At 45.5% G+C, this 26,752-nt stretch overlaps 2 protein-coding genes across 2 annotated transcripts; one reads left to right on the top strand and one right to left on the bottom strand.

Moving 5' to 3' along the window:
• Window positions 1-437: 437 nt before the first annotated feature.
• Window positions 438-9,546, bottom strand: LOC105915340 (P2Y purinoceptor 14). The gene is made up of 2 exons (XM_012849413.3): window positions 9,469-9,546; window positions 438-1,492 (listed from the first exon to the last, which is right to left on the bottom strand). The coding sequence occupies exon 2, from the start codon at window positions 1,461-1,463 to the stop codon at window positions 453-455; it is 1,011 nt and encodes a 336-aa protein (XP_012704867.2). The 5' UTR covers window positions 1,464-1,492; window positions 9,469-9,546; the 3' UTR covers window positions 438-452.
• Window positions 9,547-15,913: 6,367 nt separating this feature from the next.
• Window positions 15,914-26,574, top strand: shkbp1 (SH3KBP1 binding protein 1). Its single transcript, XM_036131476.1, has 17 exons — window positions 15,914-16,073; window positions 16,774-16,827; window positions 16,930-16,975; window positions 17,047-17,179; window positions 18,008-18,088; window positions 18,246-18,410; window positions 18,487-18,577; window positions 18,695-18,885; window positions 19,635-19,750; window positions 19,879-19,966; window positions 20,094-20,210; window positions 21,226-21,396; window positions 21,480-21,635; window positions 21,720-21,816; window positions 23,035-23,219; window positions 23,293-23,395; window positions 23,474-26,574. The coding sequence occupies exons 1-17, from the start codon at window positions 16,018-16,020 to the stop codon at window positions 24,168-24,170; spliced, it is 2,547 nt and encodes an 848-aa protein (XP_035987369.1). The 5' UTR covers window positions 15,914-16,017; the 3' UTR covers window positions 24,171-26,574.
• The last annotated feature ends 178 nt before the right edge of the window (window positions 26,575-26,752 follow it).

Genomic DNA, 26,752 nt, shown 5'->3' with positions numbered 1-26,752 from the left:
GCGTATCCATGGCAGCTGCTCTGAATAATCAGCTCACAATGACAAATGAAACAGAGTTCTGGTTGTTGTCCATAACTTTAGGTCTTTATCCAGTTTTTGATTAGAATGCTGCCTCCTCTCTCATTACGTCATGTTTCCTTGCCTCCTACAGGAGAGATATCTGACTGCAGTCCCTGGGAGCTGGTGTTTTAGATGTCCCTGCTCCAGCATGTCTTCTCAGCATGTCCTCCTGTCCTGCAGGGCTCTGGTGAGGAACCATCGTCTGATTCAGGTGTGCTGGAGCAAGGAAAGATCTAAAACGTGCAAGATACCAGCCCCTGAAGACGGACTTTGGTCACCATGTAGTCCAGCATGGCTTCTCATACAGGATCTCTTCTTACACAGTTCTTCCTTTCTCTCCTTCCTTCACATTTCTCTGTCCCTTCTCTCCTTGTCTCCTTACTCCTTGTCTCCTAGATGTTGCTAAGGCTCTGAGCGGTTGTCAGCGACCTCCTCCTCTCTCTCCTTGACAGCTTCCTGAGTAGCGACTTTCTGAAGGTCCCACACATCAGGAAGTAGATCACCGGGTCCAGGCAGACGTTCATTCCCGCCAAGAACAGAGATCCCTCCTTGATCTGGTAAAGCCAAAAGCTGGTCTGGCTGCTGAAGATAGACGTGTTCTTCTGGCTGAGGGTGAACGGCACACGGCAGGCGTGGTACGGCACGAAGCAGATGAAGAAGACGGCCAGGATGCTGAAGATGCTGCGGTTGGACTTGCGGCAGATGTCGCTGGTGTCGCGTCGCATGCGGCGGTACGTCTTGCACACCTGGCGAGCAATTGAGGTGTAGGAGAAGGTCACGATCAGGAGCGTCACCCAGAACAGGGTCACGCAGACGTGGATAGACGCTTGATGCCACTCCTTGCCCAGAACCGTTTTCAAATCCATGCAATTTGTGTAGTTCTGATTCTCAGACAGGCTGTTTGTCAGTATGCAATTGGGTGCGCTGCACAAGAAGAGGAAGCCCCAGGTTAGGACGGCCAGAGCCCGAGCGAAGGTGGCGCTCTGGAAAAGGTGTAGCGCAGACGCTGCACTAAACCTGCGTCTGGAGGAGGGGGTGGTGGAGGAGGACGGGCTGAGGCAAACGATCTTCACGTAGCGCTCAAGGCTAATGAAGCCGATGAAGAGGATTCCGACATACATGGAGAAGTAGAAGAGCACGGCGGTGTAGCGGCACATGATCGCATCCAGATACTGGCTCTTAAAGCCCAAGTAGCTGGCCAACCTGAAGGGGAAGGAGAAGAGCATGAGGAGGTCAGCCACCACCATGTTCTTCAGGTAGACGACCAGAGCTGAATCTGCAGGGACTCTGAAGAAGATCCAGGCGGCCACGACATTTAGACACAGGCCCAGAACGAAGACGACGATGTAGAGAGGAGGAAGGACCTGCTTGGTGAAGACGCTGTTATGGTCTGTGCTGTTCATGGTGTCGGTAGAGTCAGGGTCCTCCAGTCCTGGTAAAACAGGGAGAAAAGAGTCTGAATTAGTTCAACAAAACCAGATTCAAATCTGAGCAAGAATCAGACATGGGAGGGTCGTCAGAAGGCGTCTCCTGGTCAGTTGACAGGTCACAGAGATTAGGAATGGAAAATAGGAGTGGTGCTCCATGAGGGTCTGCACCACAGCACCTCCGGGGCCGATGTCCTGCAACTTTTAGATGCGTCTCTGCTTCAACACCCCTGACTTCAACGGAGCTCATTAGCAGAGCTGGACTGCAGGTTGGCGAGCTAGTTCAGCCATTTGATTCAGGCGTGTAGGGCAAGGGAGACGTCCAAAAGTTGCAGGACTCCAGCCCTCGAGGACGTGGTTTAATCTGTTATTAACATGCGTTAATGTGTGTTTCTGAGCCACCGGAGGGGTGCTGGCCGAGTGATTAGAGCAGCGTGCTTGCACTCAAAGAAGGATGCAAGTACCCGGTTCGATCCCCAGCGCCTGCACTCTGGGTCCCTGAGCAAGACCCTTAACCCCAGATTGCTCCCCGGGCGCCGCACATGGCAGCCCACTGCTCCCCAAGGGGATGGGTTAAAAGCAGAGTACTAATTTCATTGTAACATATGTTTCAATGACAATAAAGATGATATTACTATTTAAACGCACCATCAGCGTCTGGTGGGAGAGGCGCTGCTGTGCTGCACGGTTTGTGTCAGAATCGTGTTCAGGGAACCAGCCAGAGCCAAAAAAAGGCTAAAAGATGACCAGTTAATACATGCCAATATATCATAGCAAGAATGCTACTGTTGGTAGCATCCATGTGGTGTCAATAGAGATTTCATTTAAATATGATTCTAAATATGATTTCTTTTAAATATGGAAAATGCCATAGTGAGCATAGCTCTGCACAGAAATGTAAGAGGATTGGGTTTATCCCTAGCATGAGCAAGGGTTGTATGGAAGAAATATAGTCTCAATAGAATCAAATTTCTTTATTGTCTCAAGTGCATGTATGCATGTGATTATTTTTTACCTAAAATTCACCCAAAAAATGTTTTACCCGCAAACATTCATCTGCAGAACTTCGCCTGCAAATGTGTTGACCTTCTGGTGACTCCAGCCAAAGCGATCATCAATTAGATTGAGTCCAGCTGCTTTTAGCCAATCAGATTACACTCATTTGATCATGTGACACAGCAGTGTGTTGGCGGCGTTTAGGCCAGCAGTCTCTCAGTAGTTAGCCACTGACCAGCTAACTGTAAAGAGACCCACCTCTGCTCAATGCACTGCCTCGTCACATGATCAGATGAGCGTAATCTGATTGGCTAAAACTTAGGGGGGGGGGAATCGGTCAATGTTTCTAAATGTAAACGTAATTTAAAATTGCTAGCTTTGGGATGCATTTAGTTAACATTTCCAGAAAGAAAGAAACTAATGGTGTTTAGAATATTTTACTTTAAATAAATGAAGTATCTTTTTGTCAATAGGTTGCAAACGAGTTGCTTTTTCATCATTTTGATGCCATTTGCTATAAAAATCTAATCTCCAGTTGAAGAAAATGTATTAAACCTAAACATAAGAATACTGTTGGTTTAAATAATAAAAACTGTTGATCTTTAATTAAAAAAATGTAAACATATTTCCTATAGTATACTATAAAGACAAGCCCTTGTTTCAGAGAGGTGTAACATTTGCGGCTCTAAACAGAATATGTTTAGCTGGAGCGAGGGCAGAAACGGCTCCTAAGGTTGTAAAGGTTGCTGAGCGCTGATCTCAGCAGAGGGGAATAAATCCCTCGATAGTCTCAGAAATGACGGTAACGCTCTGTTAGAGCGACATCAGCAGGTTGTCGCTCTGCTCCTCCGTCGGTGACTCGGTCTGCAGATCCTGCTACAGATCAGCTTTCTGCACATGTAAACAGATAAATGAGCAAAGCCGCTTCCTTCTGAGCTTCTCCTTTTATGTCCGTGAGCCTGCAGCTCTGTTTGCTCCGGCCACGTGAACAAATAAAGAGCATCTTTGGCTCCTGTGTTTGTCTGGGTTCTCACTTCCTGCTCCGCTCTGATCCCGATCCAACCCACACCGAGGCCCGGCTTCACTGCTCCTTCATCCACGCCTATAAAAACAGGACGACGCGTGGCTGCCTTCTGTTTTCCTGTCGGCTATTTTAGGTTTAAATCTTGACTTCTGCTGCTCGTCTGAAGATTGTTTTTCTCTTTTGTTGTTAGAAAAAGCAACAACGTGGCAGCAGAGACCGCTTCTGTCCTCCACTTTAGGTTCCCGGTCAACAGAAACATGCATAAGGTCATAAAACAGGCAACGCCTTTTTATTTTTCTAAATCAGCATCAGCGCTAAGCGGAACAAACCCACAAACATCTCATTCAAAATCACAGAAATCAGATTAGCAGAAGCACAGAGAAAGAAGGTAGAGATAAAGCGCCTCTACAGCTGGGTTTCCATGCAGGCCCAAGGCGTCGGTGCGACGTCTTCGTCTCATCGCCACACAGACGCTGCTCTCATCGTTCTAATGAAGGCAATAAAAAACACTGATCTGATCAATCTGATTTAAAAAGTCAGATTGCTTCTGCAAATAAGGTCAAACTCATTGCTGTGAGAACATTTTCTCAGCATCTTTATTCTGTAAACACAGCTGACAGGGGATAAAAATTAGGTCAAAAAGCAGTTTCCCTGTGGAGGTTTCACGCTGCACTTTAAACAACGTTTAAATCAGTGAATTATTTCGTCATTGACGGTAAATATAAACAGATATCCTGGAGTCTGCAGTAAATTCACATGAAAACTGAGTCAAACGGCTGCAGGAATGAAGAGGAGTCAACAGAGGGAATAAATCAGGCGCTGAGGCTCACAGGCCTTCAGCGTGCCAGCAGACGGTCCCCGCCTAACGCAGCGATCATGTTCACAGGAGGAAACCGTGATATTCAGAAGTATCAGAGCAGTTTCCCCTCTGGGTTTTTATTTCCTCAGGTTTCATCCGCAGCGTTTACCGACCAGGGAACAAGTCCGGATGTCATCTGGTGAAGCAGCTGCACACCAAACCGGAACTCTGGGATAAAGTAATCACACCTCTTTGTTAAATCCCAAATTCATTGAGATTAACCATATTTTTTTAGTTCAGTCTCACCAGTCACACTCGGAGCGGCTCGATCCTAAAGCAGCACCAGTCTGACAACATGAAGCAGGCGCAAAGGTCTCAAACAGCAGCGTGTCATGACGACTGAGTCCAGAAAGGGTTCTAGATCCACTTCTAAGGCTTCAGGACTCCAGAGAACCGCAGTAGGAGGTCCTGCGTATCCCTCCCTGATGGGACCCACACACCGAGCAAAAAACGACCCTGCAGACTGACCCAGATGGGCCTTAGCTTTAGCTCCAGACCAGACCCGGCTGCAGAAACAAATTACAGGGGGGGGCATTCCATTTTTTTAGGGGGGCACACTTAAAAAAAAAAAAAAATTATATATATATATATATATATATATATATATATATATATATATATATATATATATATATATATATATATGCTCACGGTGAACAGTGGCTCAGTGACTACTGTAACGAACAAACAAATAGCAATAGTGTAGTCAGTCACTGGTTTAAATCCTACTTAAAGGACTTTTTTGTGTCGGTAGGTAACTTTACAACCCAGACGACAAAAATCACATGTGGGGTTCCCCAAGGGTCCATCCTGGGTTCCTCCTGTTCTAGATCTACATGCTCCCTCTAGCTCAGATAATAAAAAATAACATCATCAGCTACCATAACTATGCAGACGACACACATCTCTACATCACCATGTCACCAGGTGACTATGAACCAGTTCAGGCACTGAGTAAATGCCTAGAAGAAATCAATGCATGGATGTGCCAAAATTTTCTTCAGTTGAATAAAAACAAAACAGAAGTAATAATTTTTGGACCAATAGAGGAGAGATCAAAAGTTAGCACACAGCTTCAGTCGCTTCAGCTAAAAACCACTAATCAGGCCTGAAACCTGGGTGTAGTGATGGACTCAGACCTGAACCTCCAAAAGCACCAAATAAATGTGATATGAAGTTACATCAGAATCACAATCAAGTTTAATCGCCAAGTAGGTTTGCATTTACAAGGTATTGGACTTGGTGTTGATGGTGCAGACAGTAAAATAAGAAGTAAAAGGATATATACACGGAAGCTGTATACACTCACTAAACTGTGCTAGTCTGTGAGATGAACAGAATTTTAATTCTGAAAAAGCAGAAATGGACCAGCAACTTTTGGAAAAGCAGCAATCTGAAAATCAGGATTCTCTGAAACAGAAACCAAAGAGTGAGATCAGGAGGACATTTTGGGTCGTTTCTTAGTTCCTGACCACTGGCTGGAGGTGGTTTCATTCTGAGTTGGTGGCATTTAAGTAATCCGAACGCAAAGTAATTAATATTCTTTTTCTGGGTTAGTGGTTGACAATCTATTCTGATGCACTTCTGCAAACCACACATAAACACTGTTCCAGGAACCTCTCACCCTGTTCATACACACACACTGACTGCTACTAACACAGAGAATTGAATGATGAATTACACCAAGAGCTCCATTTCCAGAGAAGGTCTGAGTTCTGCTTTTAGTCCCGGAAACAGCTGCCCTCAACTTCTCTGCTACCTCAGCTGTGATGCAGCTGAAGATCTCATGTTTGAGTCATTTTTCAGCCACAGTCCTTTTTGTGTGAGTCTCTTTGTTTATTGGTAAACCAGAGAGGACAGAGCTTTTTCTGTTGGCCCCAGACTTTGGAATGCTTTGCCCCTCCATGTACGACTGCCTCTACGGTGGAGGGTTTTAAGTCCCGTCTTAAGACCCACTTTCACTCTTTGGCTTTTAACACCGTGTAGTTGTGTGGTCCTCTGTGTCTCTTTAGTGTATTTATTTTATTTTATTTTATTTTTTGTTATGCACAGCATATTGGAAACTTTTACTGTTGTTAAATGTGCTCTATAAATAAAGTGGATTGGATTGGTAGAGTATGAAGTGTTGGGGATGAGGAGGGGTTCACTGGAGAACATAAACCAGAGATTATGAGCTAGTCAAAAAAAAAAAAAAAAAAAGCCCAAACCATCAACCCTCCACCACCGTGCATGATGCTTTCTATCTGTCGTGTCTGACTGCGTCTGTTTCTCACGCTGGTGGTCTTCAAAGACAGAATTAGACAGTAGGTCAAGCATCATGGTGGCAAATTGTGTGATCCTTGTTTAGGTTGTGTGAAACTCTGTGGTCTTACTCCTGAGCAGGGTGGGGGCTCTCCATCTCTCAGGTCTGGGTTCTGCTACCAGAGGCCCGATGGTTCTTCTTAGGATCTCAGCTGTTCCTCAGATCTTATGAACTGAGATGTCTGATGTTCCTCCAGGTGTTTGTTGGAGCCACTTCTCCATAGTGGGGGGGTTACTGCTCTGGATGGGTTCTTAAACCTATCTATTCAGTTTTATTTTCTTTCATGTCTTGACAGTTTATCTGATTTTATGCACCTTACAATGTTTTTCATTTTAACTCGATCTTATAGGGCTCAACAAATAAAGTTGGATGGGATTGGCAGCTGGATATATTGAACTGATCCGAGTTGTTCTGATGGCTAAACTTTAATCAGTTAACGAAAAGCATTAAAAGTCAACGAGGAGAAGCAGGTTTAAACTGTGGTGACATCAGTCTGATGACTGAATGTGACTAGAAGCTTGTGACAGCATCAAAGGGAAAATAATAAACTGTATTAATAGTGTTGCACCGATACCAGTATCGGCCGGGGTGCCGATACAGCTCTAAAATGTTGGTATCGGTATCGGCGAGTACCAACAAATAGGTCACAGATACCATTTTGATGTTTCTATGTCACTTGAACGCAGCCTTCTCTCTCCTGACACTCACTAGTTCTACTGGATTCACTTTGTATTAGTCTTTTTCCTGCTTTTAATAAGGTAGAAGCGTGACAATGCCATGATAGCAATTATTTTACATCCAAGTAGTATGCTGTTCTTTATACACACACACATAAATTTCAAAGTAATGGTATCGGTATGGTATCGGTATCGGCCGATACTGCCCAGCCAGGTATCGGGTATCGGTATTGGGGCCAAAAAAATGGCATCGGCGCAACACTAGTATTAAGTATTAGTTACTTAAACTGTATTAAGTAACTTAAGTATTTGAGGCCCATTTTTCCATCATTGGTGATGTGGTCGGCTACATCCTTTAGGATTTATATATGTGAACACCCTGAGTCAAACCAGCAGAGAACGTTACCAGCACTGGTTAGAACTGGACGGAGGTCCCATCACGGGTTTAGATGATCCAATCGTCCAGCATGAGGGGGTCACAGACGTCACAGAGAGCTGGGAACCGTCTTTAGACGGAGTTGCTGTATAAATGTTATCAGCATATAGGTTATAGCATATAGTGCATTCACTGCCTTTGGAACCAGATCTTGGACATTGAAGTTGCATCACACACAATCTAACCTTGTCAGGGTCTAAATTGGAAAACTGGGTCGGTATTTGGTCATTTTTGTGCTCACGCCAAAAAACTGTTTTTTTGGGGGACGCTGCATGTGTGACTGCCCTCTGGTTTCAATGTCATGCAAGTCAGACGTCTGTTTCACAAGTTAACCACGCAGCTGCATGCCAACTCACCATCAACCCTCATTGGGTGCCTTTTATTCTGTCTGTGTGGTCTGACAGGCACGCAGCAGGTCTGCTGACACTCACTCATTGTTTTAATTTACCGTCAGGTGCTCAGATAACTGCGGTATAACACCAGCGATGGGCCAGCTCCTTTTTAATGAAGTCATTTACATCCCTCTCTGAACCAGTTGCCTTTTCAGGCTGCGGTTGCTCATAATGTGAGAAAGTGTTGCAGAATTGAAAACTGAAGTCCACTAAAGCAGAACTAGTCTGTGCTAAACATATCAAAGCTGCTAGCAGCAAACAAGGCAAGTCGCCTCCTGAAGGAAATGTGGATCACAGCCCAGATATCTCATTAGGAAAAACTAAACCCACAGTTTGCATTATTTTCATAAACTAGTTTATGTTGTCATGAGGCGACGTGAAGGACAGACTAACTGGGACGATAACAGAAACTTTAACAGACGTGTTTCAGAGACAGAAGAAGAATTATTTCAGATCGCATCAGAATATCAAGTATATATTTGGTAAATATGCTCAGGACCTTATTTAACATATAATTACATGTATTTTGGTTTTTATTATGACTGGGTTTAACTTTATGAACCATGTTGTCAGAGTTGAAATAAAACCATGAAACTTGTCTTTCATTAATACCTCGTTAAATAATCGGTTTTGTCCCATTTTAGACCAGTTTCAACCCTTTTCTGCTTATTTAATTCATTATTTGTGCGTCTTTTGTCACAAGCCAGATCTCAGGTTCTTCATCCAGGGACACTTAATGAGAAAACAACAACTTGGAAAGCGTCTGTAAGACGACGTGCCTGAACACAGATAAACGAGGTTATGAAATATGATGATGAAACTTTATCAGTTATTCGGAAGGCGATTAATCAACTAGAAAAAACGTTTCTCATGAATTCCTGGAAGAGCGGCCAACCCTGCAGATGTTGGCAGCATTCTTAGCTTTGTAAACATGTTGTCATAATCTCTTTTTTGCATACTGTTATTTAAATTCCTGGACTTTGCTACCAGATCACACTAAGACTCCTATCCCAGGATCGGCTTTGCATATTCTCCCGTTTTCTTTTTTTGCTGAATCCACATTGTTGCTCATTTTGTTTTTTTATTGAGCTTTTTTAAACTTATCTGAGCTTATACCTTTCATGCAGCAGTTTTCATGTTGCATCTGAGTTTTTTTCCTCCATCTGTAATATTGCAATCATCAGCGCACATGATGCAAACGGAGACATTTAGGTGACGGATATCTGAGCGGTCTGATCTCCTGCATCATGTTCTGCCCAGTGGGTAAAAACGTCCTGCATCGTGTGCGCGCTCACCTCATGCAGAGCCAGCTGTGCAGCAGCGGTCCATGCAGATGTTGCCTGTTCCTGCAGTCGGAGCTCCTCTGAAGCGAACTGAGTCATATGAGGGGCTGATAAGAGCTGCACTGGAGTTAAACTTCCTCTCTTTCTGGATGACGTTGCATCCTCTGTTTATCCTCACGCCTTCTCTGCTCTGATCACGCTGCAAACCGCATGGAAGTGGCAGCTTTGCATGCCAGTATCTCTCAGTAGCCGTGAATCTCCAGACTCTGAGAAAACAACACAGTGGCTACCCAGAATTCTTCAGTTTTGGCTTTTCTGTCACGTTTAACTCTTTCAGATCATCAAACTTGATAATCGATTACAAAACCTGAGAGAAAACTAAAAGCTTTTTTGAATCAGTGCTGGGCGAGAGGCTTGGCTCAGACAGCGATGCACACACACTCATTCCTGCAGGCAATTCAGAATCAGAAATACTTTAATAATCCCAGGGGGAAATTAGAGAGATACGAGAGAGATCAGCCGAGCTAAGACTCGTGTTTCTGGACTCAGGAAGGAGGGAACCCAGAAAGAACCCGTGTGTGCATGAGGAGATCATGGAGGCTCAGTGCAAAAAGACCACAGGCCAGGATTTGAACCCAGGACCCAATTGCTGCTACCAACTGGGCAACAGAGCGGCCACCGTCTGTAAAATCATCATTTTCTGTTTGACATTTAACCAACAGCAGTCTAAGAACACGAGGAAAGATGAAAGAACTTAAAAAGTACCACATCAGACCCGATCTAAGCTGAGAAAAGTCTTTGACATCCATCAGTCTGGACAGGGTTCCAGATCTGCTTCTAAGGCTGTGGACCGCCGGAATCAAAGTCTGGAATTAAATCTGATTGGGATGGTCTGGCTTGGTTTTAAAGCTGGAGAACCCAGCAACGTGTCTGAATTAGAACAGTTCTGCAAAGCAGAGCAGGTGGACATCCCTCCATAGTCCAGAGCAGGCCTGCGATGGACTGGAGACAGTCCTCTGTGTTGCTTTTTCACTAAATTCATCCAGTTTCATCATCAGGGTCATCTATTTATAGCTACTGAGAGGTGCTGGCATGCAAACCTTGGTTTACAGAGCATTCAGTGGAGAGATGTGAAGATAAACAGAGGATGGAACATCATCCAGAAACAGAGAAGGTTCAACCACAATTCAGCTCTTATCTGCTCTTCACATGATTCAGCTGACGCCAGAGGAGCATATATATATATATATATATATATATATATATATATATATTTGTCACGGGGTGCTACATGTGTTGGTGTGCAGACAGAGACACCAACAAGCGAGTAGTGAGCTCGGGAGAACTTTAAAATCATAAAGTCCTGTTTGATCAGGGAACAACTTCTTATTTAAATCAAGTTTAAATGATAAATGCTTGTTGTAATCACAGCAGCAGCCAGGAAACAAAACTCTTAAATTCTCTTCCTCCAGCTCACACAGACTCTGGAGTTTAAACGATAAAGGAAACATTTCCTTTTATTGTCCAGCGGTTAAAATCCTTGTTGGTCGTTTAGTCCTGAAACTCCGTCCTCGTTTAAATTAAGCAGCAGAGGCTTTATAAACAGGGTTGGACACAACATGAAGCAGCAAAGACAACATGTAGCAGCACGGCCACCCAGCCACCAAAGAATCATGTTAGAACTCGTCAGACGACGGATTCAAGCCGAGCGTTTCCTTAAACACGTGCAGAGCGTTGAAATTTATTAATGTCGCCCCAACATTTTATCAGACTGACTCATCAACGAAGACAACGAGCAGCATCCTCGTCATCAGGAGGGAACGCTGATTCCTCATTAACCCAAAGGCTCGCCTTAACGGGAGGACAGTGGTTTAATTCAGCCACATGTTTCCAGATGTTTTTAGGTGTTTTGGGTCTAATTCTGGCTTTACCGGCAGGTTTCTGTTACCGTTAGCCCTCCATTCTCCTCCTGCCTTTATCTGTCGTTCGTTTGTTCGTTTATTTCTAATATGCTTTAAAGCTGAATAATGTGTGTGAAGAGCCTCCTGTAGATTTAAAGAGACGGCACCAGAACGGTTTGCTCTCAGTTCAGAGCAGGCAGGGCTAAAAGAGGAGCTGTGGGGCAGAGAGCCCAGCTGAATGATTTACACGTGAAAAGGAAGGCATTAAAAATCATTATATGCCCCGTTATTTGTTCAATATTAATAATCATCGCCTCACAGAGGATCTTATCAACATCATGCAAAGTTTAACGCTTTTTGCAGAATTACAGACCTGGCAGAATCAGACCCTATTCTACCACCTCGTCACCAATTAACATAAATCATAAATAAATAATAAATTAATCAGCTGTTTGATATTCGCCTGATTCTCACAAGATTTTCTTTTTTTTTTCTTCCTCTTGATTTTAAGTTCCTGGTTTCTGTTTCTCCCTCGCTGTCTGCTGGGGTTGTGTATGTTAGTAACTTTCAGGTCTTATTAAAGAGCCGTCTGCGTCGCTCCTGCAGTGCTTTGGTTCCTGAGCAACACAGAACCAGCAGGTTCGGTTCGAACCAGGTTCGGGTGTGAAGTTGGGAGATGCTCTGAATGTTTGCACATTGGTGTTCCTCATGGGTGAGTGCTGGGACCTAAACTGTGTCAGTGACCCGCAGAATATCTGAAATAAGGAAAATTCAGATAAAAAATAACTTTATTGTCGCACAGTGGCAAAACTACAAACTAGATCATTAATTCAAAGCAAGCTAATCTTAAATTAAGCAACAGAGAGGTTGGATTAACTGATCACAAAGGCAAAAATAAAAAACAAGTATTACTGATGATGGCCTATTCAGATAAAATTAAATATTCAAGTTGAACAGGAACTCAAGCATTTTCTGTGCTGGAGACGATAACTGATGGTGACCGTTGGCACGAACAAACTTAAAATACGGTTTGATGAGAAAAAGTCGTTCTTAAACCCAAACAAAAGAGAAAATGATGTCGTATGGGAACCACACAGAAATGTGATAAATGTGATCTGTGACGTCCTCACACTCTGACACGCCTGAGAGGAGGCCGGCTGAGGCTGCACCTCCTGCAATCATCCCGTCTGCCTCCTGCTCCTCCGTCTCTCTGTGGTTCAGCTCCTCCACAAAACTAGACGAGTCCAAACTGTAACCAACAATTAGATGTGCAGAGAGAACCCTCCATTCCTGACCTCTACAGGTCCACGGCCAGAAAAATGGCCGCTAACAGCTGTGGACCCAAATCATCCCGGTCAGCGGTTATTCATGCTTCTACGTCCAGGCCGGCTGGAACCGGCCGACGCAGAACCCGGTTCTGCCTGCAGGTTGGGATTCTGGTGAGTTTCCTACAGTCAGGGTAGCCAGCTATGCTACTGAGGGGAATTAACCGTCCTGCACACATACTGATCCTGAGTTTACCTGTTCTCACCTCAATAATGTCTTTCCTGCTATAGATCGTAGTTGCTGCTACGTTCCTGCGTTAGAATCCAGAGTCAGATTCCTTCACTCTGATTGTGAAATTCAGATACAGGTAAACAGGCTAAGTATTGCAGTAAATTACTAGGTGTCATAAGATAAGATAAGATAATATAAGCTTTATTAATCTCACATTGGAGAAATTCATTGACACATCGGCTCAGTAATAAATAATCAGAAGAAGGTGCCAGAAGTAGGAAAAGGTGCATCGGTTATATACAGTGTGTCCTCATATATACAGTGGATCAAAAAAAGAAAATAAGGAAAATAAGAATAAAAATTCAAAAAGAAATAGAAATAGGGCAGAGGATGTCTTATGAACATTCACGGTGACTTATATACATGTATTGACGTATATTCAGGTGGTGATAGCAGCAAAAGTCACTTCTTTCAGGATTATTGCACAGGTTGTATCACAGTGTATTAAATAGAATTGCACATTAGTTATTACAGTTATAGTTACAGTCACAGTTCTACAATTATAATTACAGTTCTAATTGATGATAAACCACACATCAGACATGTTCAGCATAGAATGAGTGAATAAACGACTCTGCGTTAAACAAAACGGGGAACACATCAGGACGGGGCCCTTTATGCTGATGGAAAGGCGTCCAGCTGTGACTGCAGACTTAAACTTGAATGTTACAAAGAAGTTTCCTTGTTTGTGTCAGAGCATCTCTGAGCAGATAACAGGAAGTGGTTCAGACTGATAAAAACACACTGATGCCTGTTTTTAGCTCCCATCTCCCCACTTTTAGCTTCAGAATCCCCCCCCTCCCCCTCCCTCTACTTCCTCTGTCACCCTCCAACCTCTGAGTGTGAAAACTAATTGCAACGCTATTTCTGAGTTTGTTAAAGTTTACACTTTAGGCTGTGACTAATTTAAGGAAAGACAGCTTAACAGTAAAATTAGCTTTATTTCTTAAGATAACTCGATGACGTCACATGAGGAAAACGTGTGTTTCAGGTGTTGCTTTGAATTACCTCCACAGGTGAGCCAACATTTACGTAAATGTCAATTAACCAATTAACTTACCAGAAGCTCACAACTCAGCGACGTCATCGTCCGGGCATTACTGAGGTGATTAAAAGCCCCAAGTAAAAATAACAAGGATAAATATAAGTAAGTACTTGTATAGCAAATAATTATCAAATCCTAACTAGGTTTACAGAAATGCAGCACATTGAACATAAATATAAACTCAAACAATAATTTAACATCCCCGCTGTTTTGTACAGTTTTATAATTTTTATAAACAGCCTGTTGGTGATTTTCATACAACCTAACATTAATTCTCTTGCACACTTCTTTAATATTTGAATATGCTCTTTTTAAGAACTAATACTGTACAGACTCTGCTCTTTGCTGATGATACACTTGAATTTCCCACCATGGGACAATAAAGGATTTTATATAAAAGCACAAAAAATTTGTTTAAATAAACCCTTTGACTTAAACGAAATTACATCAACATTTATCTACAGGTTTACTACTTGTTTTATTCTGTTTTTCCTACTTTGGTACATATTTTATAAAACTTAATTTTGGGTAATTTGGTTTAGAAATTTCTACTACATTTTTTAACATTCTTTAACTGATAATTGTTCTTTTTTCTGTGCAATAAGAAGCTATTTCCCTAGTTTTGCTGTGTGGTGGCAGTACGTGTGAGGATGCATGCGTGGCCCTTGTCAGCAGACGGCGAAGCGTCGTGGTCGATTGACCGTGGAGGCAGAAGGCAGAGATGTTTTTCAGGCTGCGTGTTTGTGGACACTGCTGCCGGATAATGGGAGGAAGAGGAACCCAGCAGGGAGGAGGAAGATGTCGGACACGCGAGAAGGAAGTGGAGCATCTCCGCTCACCTCTGCTGAAACAACACTGAAGATCTGAAGCTGGAATCTGGCTCATCGTAGAAAACACAGACGTAACTTTCCCCCAGTTACTGATTCACTTCCACGCTTATTCAGCGCAGACACCAGCTCAGCTTCAGTTATCAGGGGGAGCAGGTCCAGTTAGCGCCGGTTAGCATTCATCCATTCATCTGTTCATCCATCCATCTATTTATCCATCCATTCATCTGTTCATCCATCCATCTATTTATCCATCCATTCATCTGTTCATCCATCCATCTATTTATCTATTCATTCATCTATTCATTCATCCATTTATTCATCTACGTGTGTTGATTGTGATTTTCTTGTAATTTTATTGATCACTTTTCTTTTAGTTGGTGGAATTGTCTATCCGAAAGAAAAAAATTAAAATTCCCCCCAAAAAAACAGGTCATAGGTGATGCATGGCTGTTTGTGAATGTGCTGAATGGTCTCCGCCACTAGATGGCGCCCGAAATGGAGTCAAGCGGGGCTCAACGTTTAGCCCCGCCCCGATCTGCGGTCTGCAGTCAGGGAACTGAGCTACAGTATATTGGGGTACCCATAGACATAATATAAGTGAGTTTATATATATATATATGTCTATGGGGGTATCAGCAGAAACCTCCAAATGAAGGCGACCAGGGCTCCTCCTGATTAGATGGCCAAACCACCTCAACTCGCTCAGTCCAACTCCTTGTTTTCATTGTTTGCCTAAAAAACTATTTTCATACACTGAAAATGTCCAAAACAAATGGAAGCTGGGTTATATTAGAGAATTCAGACAACTCATTCTTTGTTAACCTGAACACCTACAACAACAAAAAATAATCAACGGAATTTGAAACAATAAATTCAGAAGAGGGTTTTTTGTATAAAAAATTTAATATTTCATGAATATTTAAGAAACCACTTATAGTTATATATATATATATATATATATATATATATATATATATATATATATATATATATATATATATATATTCAAAATCTAAAAAGCAGGTTAAATGAACAAACAGTCCGGATCCGGGGTGGAATCCGCTCCGGGGTTTACCTCAGCCCGGTAAACACCGTCCGCGGCTCATTTCCGGGTTTTAGCTCCTGCCTTCACTGTGCCGCCGGAAGTGCTTTGTTGAGCTAATTCCTGTTCAGAAAATGGATTAAATTCGCGTTTTTCTGGAAATATCAGCCACTCAGTCTGTAGAGGATGTCTTCCACAGTGAGAAGTGGGGACATTATCCACCTGAATGTTGGCGGGAAGAGGTGAGGAGCGCCGGAGTTTCCGGTCTAACCCGACTAGCTGGACAGACTATGCTAAGCTAAGCTAACACCGCAGCTTCCATCATCGGACAGCTTCTCATTCTTTCAGTGTTTAATCCTCTCTTTATTCAAAATAAACACTTTTACCTGACATGCATGGTCATTTCTGTGGTTTTATATGAAGCCTGGTTCTATGCGCATCTGTAATATTGTCACCAAGTATAAAACAATATTTTCCTTTCTGTTGGTTTTACATCGTGTCCGATAATAGAAGCATAGGCAGAACACAAAGCTTAGCGCTGTAGCTGCAGAAACACCAGATCTGCATAAAACACAGTTTGTTTCTAACAGTAGATTTAAATGGTGCAACATGAATCTAGAAATGACGTGAATAACGGCGTGTCCGACGGCGGAGCCGCAATAAACCACACAGAGCAAACCGGAACTGTGACCGGAAATAGAGACTGGCGTTTACTTTAGCAACAAACATGTTAACTACAGCAAGCAAACAGGTCCGTGTTCCTGCCTGCGGGATATTTCCCACGTTAGGTGTGAAAGTGGAGAGTTGTGGAGGTTCTGCAGCCGCTGTTTGATGTTTACCTGTCAGGTGTTCCTTACCTGTTCATCACACCTGCGGATCAGGGCCGAGCCTCCGAGGATCTGGGCTCAGAACTGATGTCGTGTCTGACATGTTTGTTTGCAGGTTCAGCACCTCCAGACAGACGCTCACCTGGGTTCCTGACTCCTTCTTTTCCAGGTGAGTCCTCAGCAGGATGTGAACCTGCAGCCGCCTGCCGACCCGTACCTGTAGGATCTCATTAACCGCTGGATTAATCCTCACCTCTCTGTCCTTCCTCAGCCTGCTGAGCGGCCGTATCTCCACGCTGAAGGATGACGACGGAGCCGTGAGTAACCTGGCCGTCACACGTCGGCTCGTGTCGTCGCCCCGCTCTGACGCCGCCGTGTCTCTCCTCAGATCTTCATCGACAGAGACCCCTGCCTGTTCGCGCCCATCCTCAACTTCCTGCGCAGCAAAGAGCTGTACCCCCGCTCCATCAACGTGCACATGCTGATGCACGAGGCCGAGTTCTACGGGATCACGCCGCTGGGTGAGGCGGCTACGCGCGGCACCTCCAGGCATCGAGCGTAGAACTCTCCCGTTCTTTGCTGAGGTCTCACAGAACCATGTTAGAACCGGGTTTAGGGGAAAAAACTAAAAGTCTTCAAGTTTTCTTGGTTATTATTATTTTATTATTTTTTTTAATTTATTTATTTTTTTCCCAGTGTCCTGTCTAGCAATGTGGCAATAGTAATTGATGTCTTAATGCCAGGTAGAGCTCGACAGATTTTGCTTTTACAAGTGAAGCAAACAGCTTTCGCCATAGTGCTCCACTTGATTTATGCATGTAAATAGCTTTATTGTGATTCCTGCAGGGAGAATTTCAAATTATATGAACACTACAATGGGAGAGTAAAGGAAGAACAAGAAAAGAGAGAAAAAAAAGAGTAGAGGTGAAAGAAAGAGGAGATAAAAGGAAGTGAATGATAAAACGTCCTCTGTCTGCTCCATCACCTGGAAAGAGACACAAAAAGAACAGCACAACCAACAGACATAAAGCAACAGATACAATCGAATAACACCTAGATGCCATTGCTAAATCATATGTATTATTATTTAAGCTGACATGTGTAAAGTGATATTTGAAAAAAGAAAGTGAAAGAACATAAATAAATTACAGGCCAAGTTTTCTTGGTTATTAACCAGTTAGCAGCTCCAGATGCTGAAGGGAAAGCCGTCCCACACCATGAAAGCAGCTCCACCGGTGGCCGTTTGGTCTGGTTCTGGTTCTGGAAGAGTCCAAAAGAACCGCAGGAAGTCTGCAGGACAGTCGAAGCACTTTCCAGTTTACTGACTTTAGTCTGTTTCTACGTTTCAGTGCGAAAGCTGCAGCTGTGTGACGAACTGGACCGATCCTCCTGTGGAAACGTTCTGTTCAACGGCTACCTGCCTCCACCAGGTACCTGGACCCAACAGCGCCGCCTCCAGCAGAACCCGCTTAAAAACACAGAGTCATAGGAATGAATGATGTGCGACCCGGTTCCTGGTCTGGATCCACCCTGCTGGAACACGTCTGAGAGGTTCTGACGGTACCGCTCCGTCTCTGTCTCCCTCAGTGTACCCGGCGAAGCGTCGGAACCGCCACAGTGTGGCCGGATCACAGTTCATGGGGGGTCGGACCGGGCCGGTGGAGAGGGCGCCGGTCAGACGCAGCAACACGATGCCTCCTAACCTGGGCAACTCTGGGATCCTGGCTCGCACCGAGGAGAGGATGTGTGCAGGTAAACCCCAGAACCCGGCGCCTGAGCCCGATCTCAGGGGGGGGCGGTTCCACTAACCTCACTGGTGGTTCTGCAGGTGGGGCGTCGGACTCCGGCATGGTCCGGATCATCTGCGGACATCATAACTGGATCGCCGTGGCGTACGCCCAGTTTGTGGTCTGCTACAGGTAAAGGTGTCTCGCCCTCTGATTGGCCGGGTTAGCCGTGTCTGCAGAGAAAGTTCTGATCCGAAGGTTCTGAGGGGAGATGGCGCTGGACCCAAACCTGCTGTGCTCTCCTCCCAGGATGAAGGAGTCCACCGGCTGGCAGCAGGTCTTCACCTCGCCGCGCCTCGACTGCATGATCGACCGCGTGGCGCTCAACGCCAAGGTGATGGGCGGCTCGCTGGGAGACAACGACAAGATGGTGGCCGTCGCCTCGGTGACCGAGATCATCCTCTGGTCCATCTGTCCCGACGGCAACGGCAACGAAATCGGTAGGACCGCCGGTCTGAGGAGGCGGAGTCAGGATTTAAGCTTCAGTCGTCCCTCAGACCGCCATAAATTTACTCTGCTGGCTTTTTAATGGCCGCCGTCAGGCAGCGCCGTGCTGAGCCGCGCCAGAAACACGATTTACCCGTTTATAGCTGATTTATTCTTCTTCTATAAAGTTATTACTGTTTAAACGGGACAAGGTTTGTTTTTCTGATCAGAAAAACTGATTTGAGTTATGTCAATTATTACATTTAGTTACATTTTTATGATTTTTTTTTAATAATTTTAGCTTTCCATTTTTCTTTATTTTAATTTTATGTTTTATTTTATAGACGAAGTTTGTCTTATTTTATCTTAATGTGTTCATTATTCCTTTACTTTGTCTTATTTTCATTCAGTTTTCTGTCTGTATTTTAAAATGCAACAAAAAAAGCTAATTTTCTTAAAATGTCTGAGCATTTTGGCTTTAATATAAAAAATGTGAACATGGTTCAGCAGGTTTATTCAGACACATCTGTGTCTATATATTGACTTTAAACTTGACTTTGTGACAGTGAAACTGATGTAAACCTGATGGTAGTAGAGCTGTCCTCTGATTGGTCGGCTGCTGGCACCACTTTAATAACCTCCTTCATGCTGTTTACATCCCACCAACCTGAGGCTGAACATCAGAACCGAGCCGAGCTGTTTCCCAGCTGCAGACCCGGTTCTGAGAGCGAGTCCATAAACACGTCTGCGGTTCCTCCTGCAGGCGTCTTCAGCCTCAACGTGCCGGCCGAGGCGCTCTTCTTCGTTGGTAACCAGCTGATCGCCACCAGCCACACCGGGAAGGTCGGGGTGTGGAACGCCGTCACCAAACACTGGCAGGTGGGTGGAGTCCTGGTCCGGTGAGGCGTTGCTGAGGTTCTGGACGTCTCCCCATGACCTACGGGTCGTTGGGGGGGGGGGGGTATTTGGCGTTCTCACCTCACATGCTGGCATGTTTCTCCGAGCAGAACCAGGACGTGGTTCCCATCAGCAGCTACGACACGGCCGGTTCCTTCCTCATCCTGGGCTGCAACAACGGCTCCATCTACTACATCGGTAAGAACCTCAGCCGCCGCAGACCCTGAGGCCATCACAGGTTCTCTCTGGTCCGACTCGGTTCTAGAGGCGCCGGTTCCTCGGGTCCGTGTGAGACGAGCCGCTGATGTTTGTGTTTCTCGTTCAGACGTCCAGAAGTTTCCTCTGAGGATGAAGGACAACGACCTGCTGGTGACGGAGCTCTACAGAGATCCCACTGAGGACGCCATCACCGCCCTCAGCGTCTACCTCACCCCCAAAACCAGTAAGAGTGGACCAGAACCGGACCGGACCGTCAGGTTCTGGTGCTGGAGATAAATGAATCACCCGCTGCTCGTTAGCGCTAATTAAACCAATGAGACGCGTCCGTCTACGTTCAGAGAGATAAAAAATAATAAAATAAGGCGTAGAGAATGAAAATGAAGCTCATATTCTGTTTAACATTCGATTATTAAACAAGAATAACAATAAATCGCTAAAATTAAGTGATAAAACGAGTTATTCTTGGGACTAAGTTAAAAGGAGAGAATTTTAAAGAAAGTCTGAATAATAATAGTTAATTAAACAAGACAAAAATGTAAAAACCAAACCTGAGATAAATGAGTCAAAATGATGCATTAATGCATCATAATAAGTTAATTTACTCTTAAAACTCTGATATAAATCAAAGTGTTTTTTAGATTAAACATATAAAATGTTTTTATGTGTCTCAGCTGTGATCCGCTTAAAGGACAGAGACACGATTAAAACCCGATAAAGAGGTTCTGTTTGATGTCAGAACCGCCATCAGGGCCCAAAGAAAGAAGAGTTCTGTAGAGCAACTAAAGGCCGTTAAACTCTGACGGTACCAGCAGCCTGAGCCGGGCTTTCTGTCCTAAAGCAGAAACCTGACACCAACAACCAGAACAGAGGTTCTGATGGTTAAAGCTAGGTTCTGATGTTCTGGATCTGGGCTCTGATGTTCTGGATCTGGGCTCTGATGTTCTGGATCTGGGCTCTGATGTTCTGGATCTGGGTTCTGATGTTCTGGACCTGGGCTCTGATGTTCTGGATCTGGGCTCAGATGTTCTGGATCTGGGCTCAGATGTTCTGGATCTGGGCTCTGATGTTCTGGATCTGGGCTCAGATGTTCTGGATCTGGGCTCAGATGTTCTGGATCTGGGCTCTGATGTTCTGGATCTGGGTTCTGATGTTCTGGATCTGGGTTCTGATGTTCTGGATCTGGGCTTAGATGGTCTGGATCTGGGCTCAGAACATGACGTCCAGCTGCGTGTGTTCAGGTGACAGCGGGAACTGGATCGAGATCGCGTACGGAACCAGCTCCGGCACGGTCCGGGTCATCGTTCAGCATCCGGAGACGGTCGGTTCCGGTCCGCAGCTCTTCCAGACGTTCTCCGTCCATCGCAGCCCCGTCACCAAGATCATGCTGTCTGAGAAGCACCTCATCTCAGGTACGGGTCTCAGGGGGGGGGGGGGTTCCAGGGACCGGACCGGGCCAACGGCTGGTTCTGACGCTGTCCCTCTGGTTCTTCAGTCTGCGCGGACAACAACCACGTTCGGACCTGGACGGTGACCCGGTTCAGAGGGATGATCTCCACGCAGCCCGGCTCCACGCCGCTCACCTCCTTTAAGATCCTCAGCCTGGACGACGTGGACGGCCACGCCGGCTGCAGCGCCGGCACCGAGATCGGTAACGGGTCCGACCCGGCCCGGCCTCACGGCGCCGCCTCGGTTCTGCTCCTCAGACGCTTCAGCCCGGGTTCTGTGCTTCCAGGTCCGTACGGCGAGCGGGACGACCAGCAGGTGTTCATCCAGAGAGTGGTACCGGACACGGATAAGCTCTACGTCAGGCTGTCGTCCAACGGGAAGAGGTACGGGTTATGGTTCTGGTGGTTCTGGTGGTTCTGGTTCCCTGATGCGGGCCGTGGTTCTGGTGGTTCTGGTTCCCTGATGCGGGCCGTGGTTCTGGTTCCCCTGATGGTTCTGGTTCCCTGGTGGTTCTGTTCCCCTGGTGGTTCTGTTCCCCTGATGCGGGTCGTGTTTAAGCACAGAACCCTCGTAGATCACATGCAGATTAAGTCAGAACCCCTAGGAACCAGAACCGGCGCATTTGGACCAAACGTTCTGGGTCTTTATGAGCGTCTGAGCGTCTCTTCCTGACGTTAGCGGGTTTATTTATTTTTATTTGCTTTATTTAAGCAGGTAAACCCCTTACCTGGGCAGAAATCTGCAAAACACTACAACCTGGTTACAAAAATAAAACCAATTAATACATTATGCACAATTATAAAACAATAAAAACAATTTAAAAGCAGTGACACTGTTTCATAGAAGTCTTTAGGAGCCGACACACTGAATGCTTTCTTTCCTTCATCAGTTCCAAAACGAGGAACATGTAGAAGGATAAAGACATTTAAGCGTAAATAATGTGAACTACTAAATCTATGCAGGAGAGAGTTTCAGTAAGTTGGTTTTAGTCCAAGTAGAGATTTATATATCAGGATCATCTAATGATTGTTTCTCTGAACGGAGGCCAATCAGCTTTTTCATACAAATCACAATGATTTATCAAACGTCTACTCCCAGTTATAAACCTTAAAGCACAATGATAAACAGTATTCAAAGATTTCAGACATTTTGTTGAAGCGTTCATATTTAAAACATCTCCATTAATCCAGAAATGGTAGGAATGTTGCTGCAACCAGTTTATTTCTAGCTTTGAGTGAGAAACACGGTTCATTTAATAAAAAAAAAACAATCTTCATTTTCAATGCTCCTAATAGATTTGCTATGTGATTTTTAAAAGAAAGTTCATTATCTAGAATAAAACCAAGATATGTATAATTACTAACAAACTTAATTTGTGCACCTGCTGCAGGTGTGAGGAATAGAGGGATTCTGGGTAGTTTAGTGTGAGAAAACCATCGCTTTAGTTTTATCCACATTCAAAACCAACTTAAACGTGTTTGAGCTACACTAAAAGCGGACTGTAAATACTGAATACTGCCTGTGATAATGATTATTAAGTCATCAGAATAAAATGATAATTTCCTGTCATGGTCGCCGTGGTGACTGATCGTGCCTTCCAGGGTGTGCGAGGTGCGCTCGGTGGACGGCACCGCCATCACCGCCTTCATGGTCCACGAGTGCGAGGGATCGAGCCGCATCGGCTCGCGGCCGCGCCGCTACCTGTTCAGCGGCCACGCCAACGGCAGCATCCAGATGTGGGACCTGACCACGGCCATGGAGATCGCCGGGAAGGTGGACATCAGAGGTCAGCGGCGCCCTGGCTGATGGGAGCTCTGTGATTGGTCGGTGGGTAACCTGGTGGGTTTTTGCTCCCGCAGCGCTGGGCGGGCCGACGGAGGAGGAGCTGCTGGAGCTGCTGGACCAGTGCGACCTGGCTCTGACGCGGACGCCTGACAGCACGCCGCGGGCGTCCACCTGCAGGTACGCCACGCTCAGAGCCTCACAGAACCTCACAGAACCCGTCAGGGCGGGCGCTGATGTCACTTCCTGTCCCTGCAGCCTACACTCTCAGCTCAGCGACGGTCTCCGGGCGGAGCGGCTCCACCCGGCCGGAGGGCGAGGGCCGGCCGGGGCGTCGGGTTCCTCGGCCTCGCTGTGCGGCAGCCTCCCTCGGCAGGCTCCGCCCCCGGGCGCCCTGACCAGAACGCCACGGGAGGCCGCGCTCTCCGCCGGCTTCCAGGGGTTCTACGGTCCCGCCCGCAATCAGAGCCCCCATCCTCCCCGGCACCACCCGGACCGGGACAGGGAGGCGGTGCGCAGGGGCAGCTTCGTGGAGCGCTGCCAGGAGCTCGCCAAGGGCCCCGACGGCGCCGCCAGCTCAGCTTTCGGGATGCCGCCCTGGTCGGAGGGCGTGCGGCGAAGCGTGGCGGTCTGCAGCGAGCTGGAGGCCAGGTTCAACCTCAGGACCCCCACCAGCTTCACCGTGTCCCCCGGACCCCGGCACCCGCCCGGAACGCCTTCCTCCATGTCCTCCTCGCCGCTATCCTCATCCCAGCGCAGGGCCACGCCCACCTCGCCGACAAGCCCCGCCTCCACCACCCCCAGTCCAAACCGCCCGTTGACACCTGTGTCGCCTCACCGTGGCGCCGCGGCGTCGCCCGCTGACCCCCCGGCGTCGCCAGAGGGTCCGTCGAGTCCGGATGGTGCCGGGACGCCACCCAGCCCCAAACCGCACATGAACGAGACCAGCTTCTGACGGAGCGGCCCAAACTGGCTTCTGATTGGCTGCCGGGGCCCAGCGTCAGCCTCTGGGTGAACTGCTGCGTTTCTCCAGACTTCCAGCTGGTGGCGCCAGAGAGCCGAGAATAAACACTAAGCAGCTGGACAGTTCTCTGCGTTAAACCAGAACCGGAGCGGACTGAGGCTGCTGTGTTCGGTTTGTTTTTCTAACGTTTCTATCCGACGTTTCAGGATCGTTTCTGATCCGCTCTGATTTCTACAGAACAGAAGATTTATTTTTATCTTTTCTATCTGGAGTTTTATTTAGAACCTGAAGGGGGCAGCACCGGGTCCCGTCGTCAGTTCCCTGAGAACTTCCTGGGGAAACTAATTTAACATCGTTTAAACATCAAAGTATTTATTGTTAAAGTTTTCTACAAAGCTAAATCTTATCTTGATTTGAATGTTTGTTCTGTCTGCAGTTTATGTGAAGGACCTCCAGGTTCTACGGTCTTTATACAGACTAAATCTTTGTTTTCCTGCCGTTTTAACCTCCCTCTGGTATATTTATCTAAATGCTCTCAGTTTAGTCCAATAACTGATTAATCAACAGGATCATGTGAAAGGCTTTGTTGTTTGGCGCTGTGGATGGATCCAGAAAACATGTTTGTCGTCGTTTTATAGATAATTTCTTTTCAATTATGGCTTGTAGGTCAGATGCATCATTCCTTTCCACGTCTGAAATCAAGAACTGTGTTTATAAAGGAATGGGAAAGAACCAGGAGAGAAAGGAAGTGAGTAAAATGCAACAGAGAACGGAAATTATGATGCCAAACAGGGAAGATGTTGCTTTGGAGGCCGTTAGACAAGCTGCTTAACAGCAGTACTTTGGAGATCTAACAAACTAGCACCGTATGGAAGAGTTGGAGGAGCTCCCAGTCTGCCGGTGACTTGCTACTGTGGAGAAAGACCTTGTTTGAAAAAAAACGAGGAGCAGCTAATGCTAAACAAGGTGATGGAGAGGAAGTCAGAATACCTGGTTAGCCGCTGCTAGCTTCAGCTAGCCGCTGCCGTTACTCTCCTTCATTTGGTTCAGACACAGGAAAAAATCATGATAGTCCTGCTACGTATCAGTTAAAGAAAGCACTGAACTGTTAAACTTTGTGCTCACAAACACACGCTGTCCCCTTGATTGTTGCCAGCTGGCTGTCAGCTTGAGCTAGCCACTGCTAGCTACTATTAGCCGCTGTTAGCTTCAGCTCGCTTCAGCTATCCGCTGTTAGCTTCAACTAGCTGCAGTTATCCGCTGCTACAAGCTGCTGTTAGCTGCAGCTAAGAACAGCTAGCTGCTGCTGTTAGTTGCGGCTAGCTGCTGTTAGCCTCTGCTAGCCTCTGCTAGCGGTGGACCATGCTGGTTCTTCTTCGCTCAGGTTTCGGTCTTTCCTTCCCCATAAACACTTGCGTCCCCAAACGACAAACTGTTTTTGTAGGACTAGGAAACATCTGCCGTGCTTCAACCGAGCCGCCAGCAGTTCCTGCAGAGAGGATCTTTGTGGCGAGTGCTCACTTTGTTCGTTTTCTGAACGCCCTCATTCAGTTTATTCCTCTAAAAGGAAAATGACTGTAAGAGCAGCGCATGTGGGTCAGCTCCATATATGGTAGTGCCTTCCTGTTTCAGCAGGTGGTAAACCGCTGGAACAGCTGCTTGGACTTCAGGTTTCCAGTAAAACTAGGCGTCACGAAGTTGGTCTGGTTAACGTTGATTATGTTTATTAACTTTATTTTGCAGTTTTTTATTTAAAAATGATGAAGTAAATTTAAAATAATTCTTCCTTGGTCCCTTCTTCCTCCCATGCTTTCATTAAAAGCTCAATGTGTTGCCTTTGCTGCCACCTGGTGGTTTGGCTGTAAGCTGCATTTAAATGGCTCAGCCAAACCGTCTATTTCTGTAAATTTCTCTGATTTGTTCATCTTCTGCTTCTTTATTGGGGTTCAGGTGTTAAAATCATAGAAAACCTTTCAGAGAACCAGTGATACAGATAATTTCAGCCAGAGCTGCGTGTCTGACTGCTAAAGAAAAGGAATTAGTGTTGTATGAAGTCTGGTGAAGCTTCAAAAGAAAGTTTAAAGAACTGTTAAAAATATGTTTTTCTCCCCAGATGTGATGAAGCCAAGTCTGTTTCCTTCATTTAAAACACAACAAGTCATTTTCAGGCTCTTTACGTACATTAAACCCCAGAGTGGCGGTTTTCTCTATGGAAGATCAGACATTATCAGCTTGAATGTTTTCTCTCCTCCCGTTTCCTTAAACCTCTAAACGCATCATTTTTGTGTCTGTTTGAAACTTTCTGCTTTTCGCTTTGGTTCCTTTAGCCAAGCTGAAATCAGGATTTTCTTTCCTCCTAACTGTGAAGCGGTTCCCATTAAAACACTGAACAGACTCTTTGTTGTAAAAGGTTTGGATTTATTTCACCCTGAGAAAATGAAACCGTCTCCTGACGAGCAGCTGAGGTCTCCGGTTCAGTCGCGCCTGCTTAGAAAAACTTTACACAAAAATATCTGTTAGAAAAATAGATAAAAACTAAAACACATGATGACACTCCCTCCTCAGTTTCAACT

This window comes from Fundulus heteroclitus, unplaced genomic scaffold (assembly GCF_011125445.2).
Source record: "Fundulus heteroclitus isolate FHET01 unplaced genomic scaffold, MU-UCD_Fhet_4.1 scaffold_44, whole genome shotgun sequence".
In the NCBI taxonomy this organism is placed as follows: Eukaryota; Metazoa; Chordata; class Actinopteri; order Cyprinodontiformes; family Fundulidae; genus Fundulus; species Fundulus heteroclitus.
The sequence above is the reverse complement of the archived record's forward strand: the minus strand, read 5'-3'. Positions and strand labels throughout refer to the sequence as shown.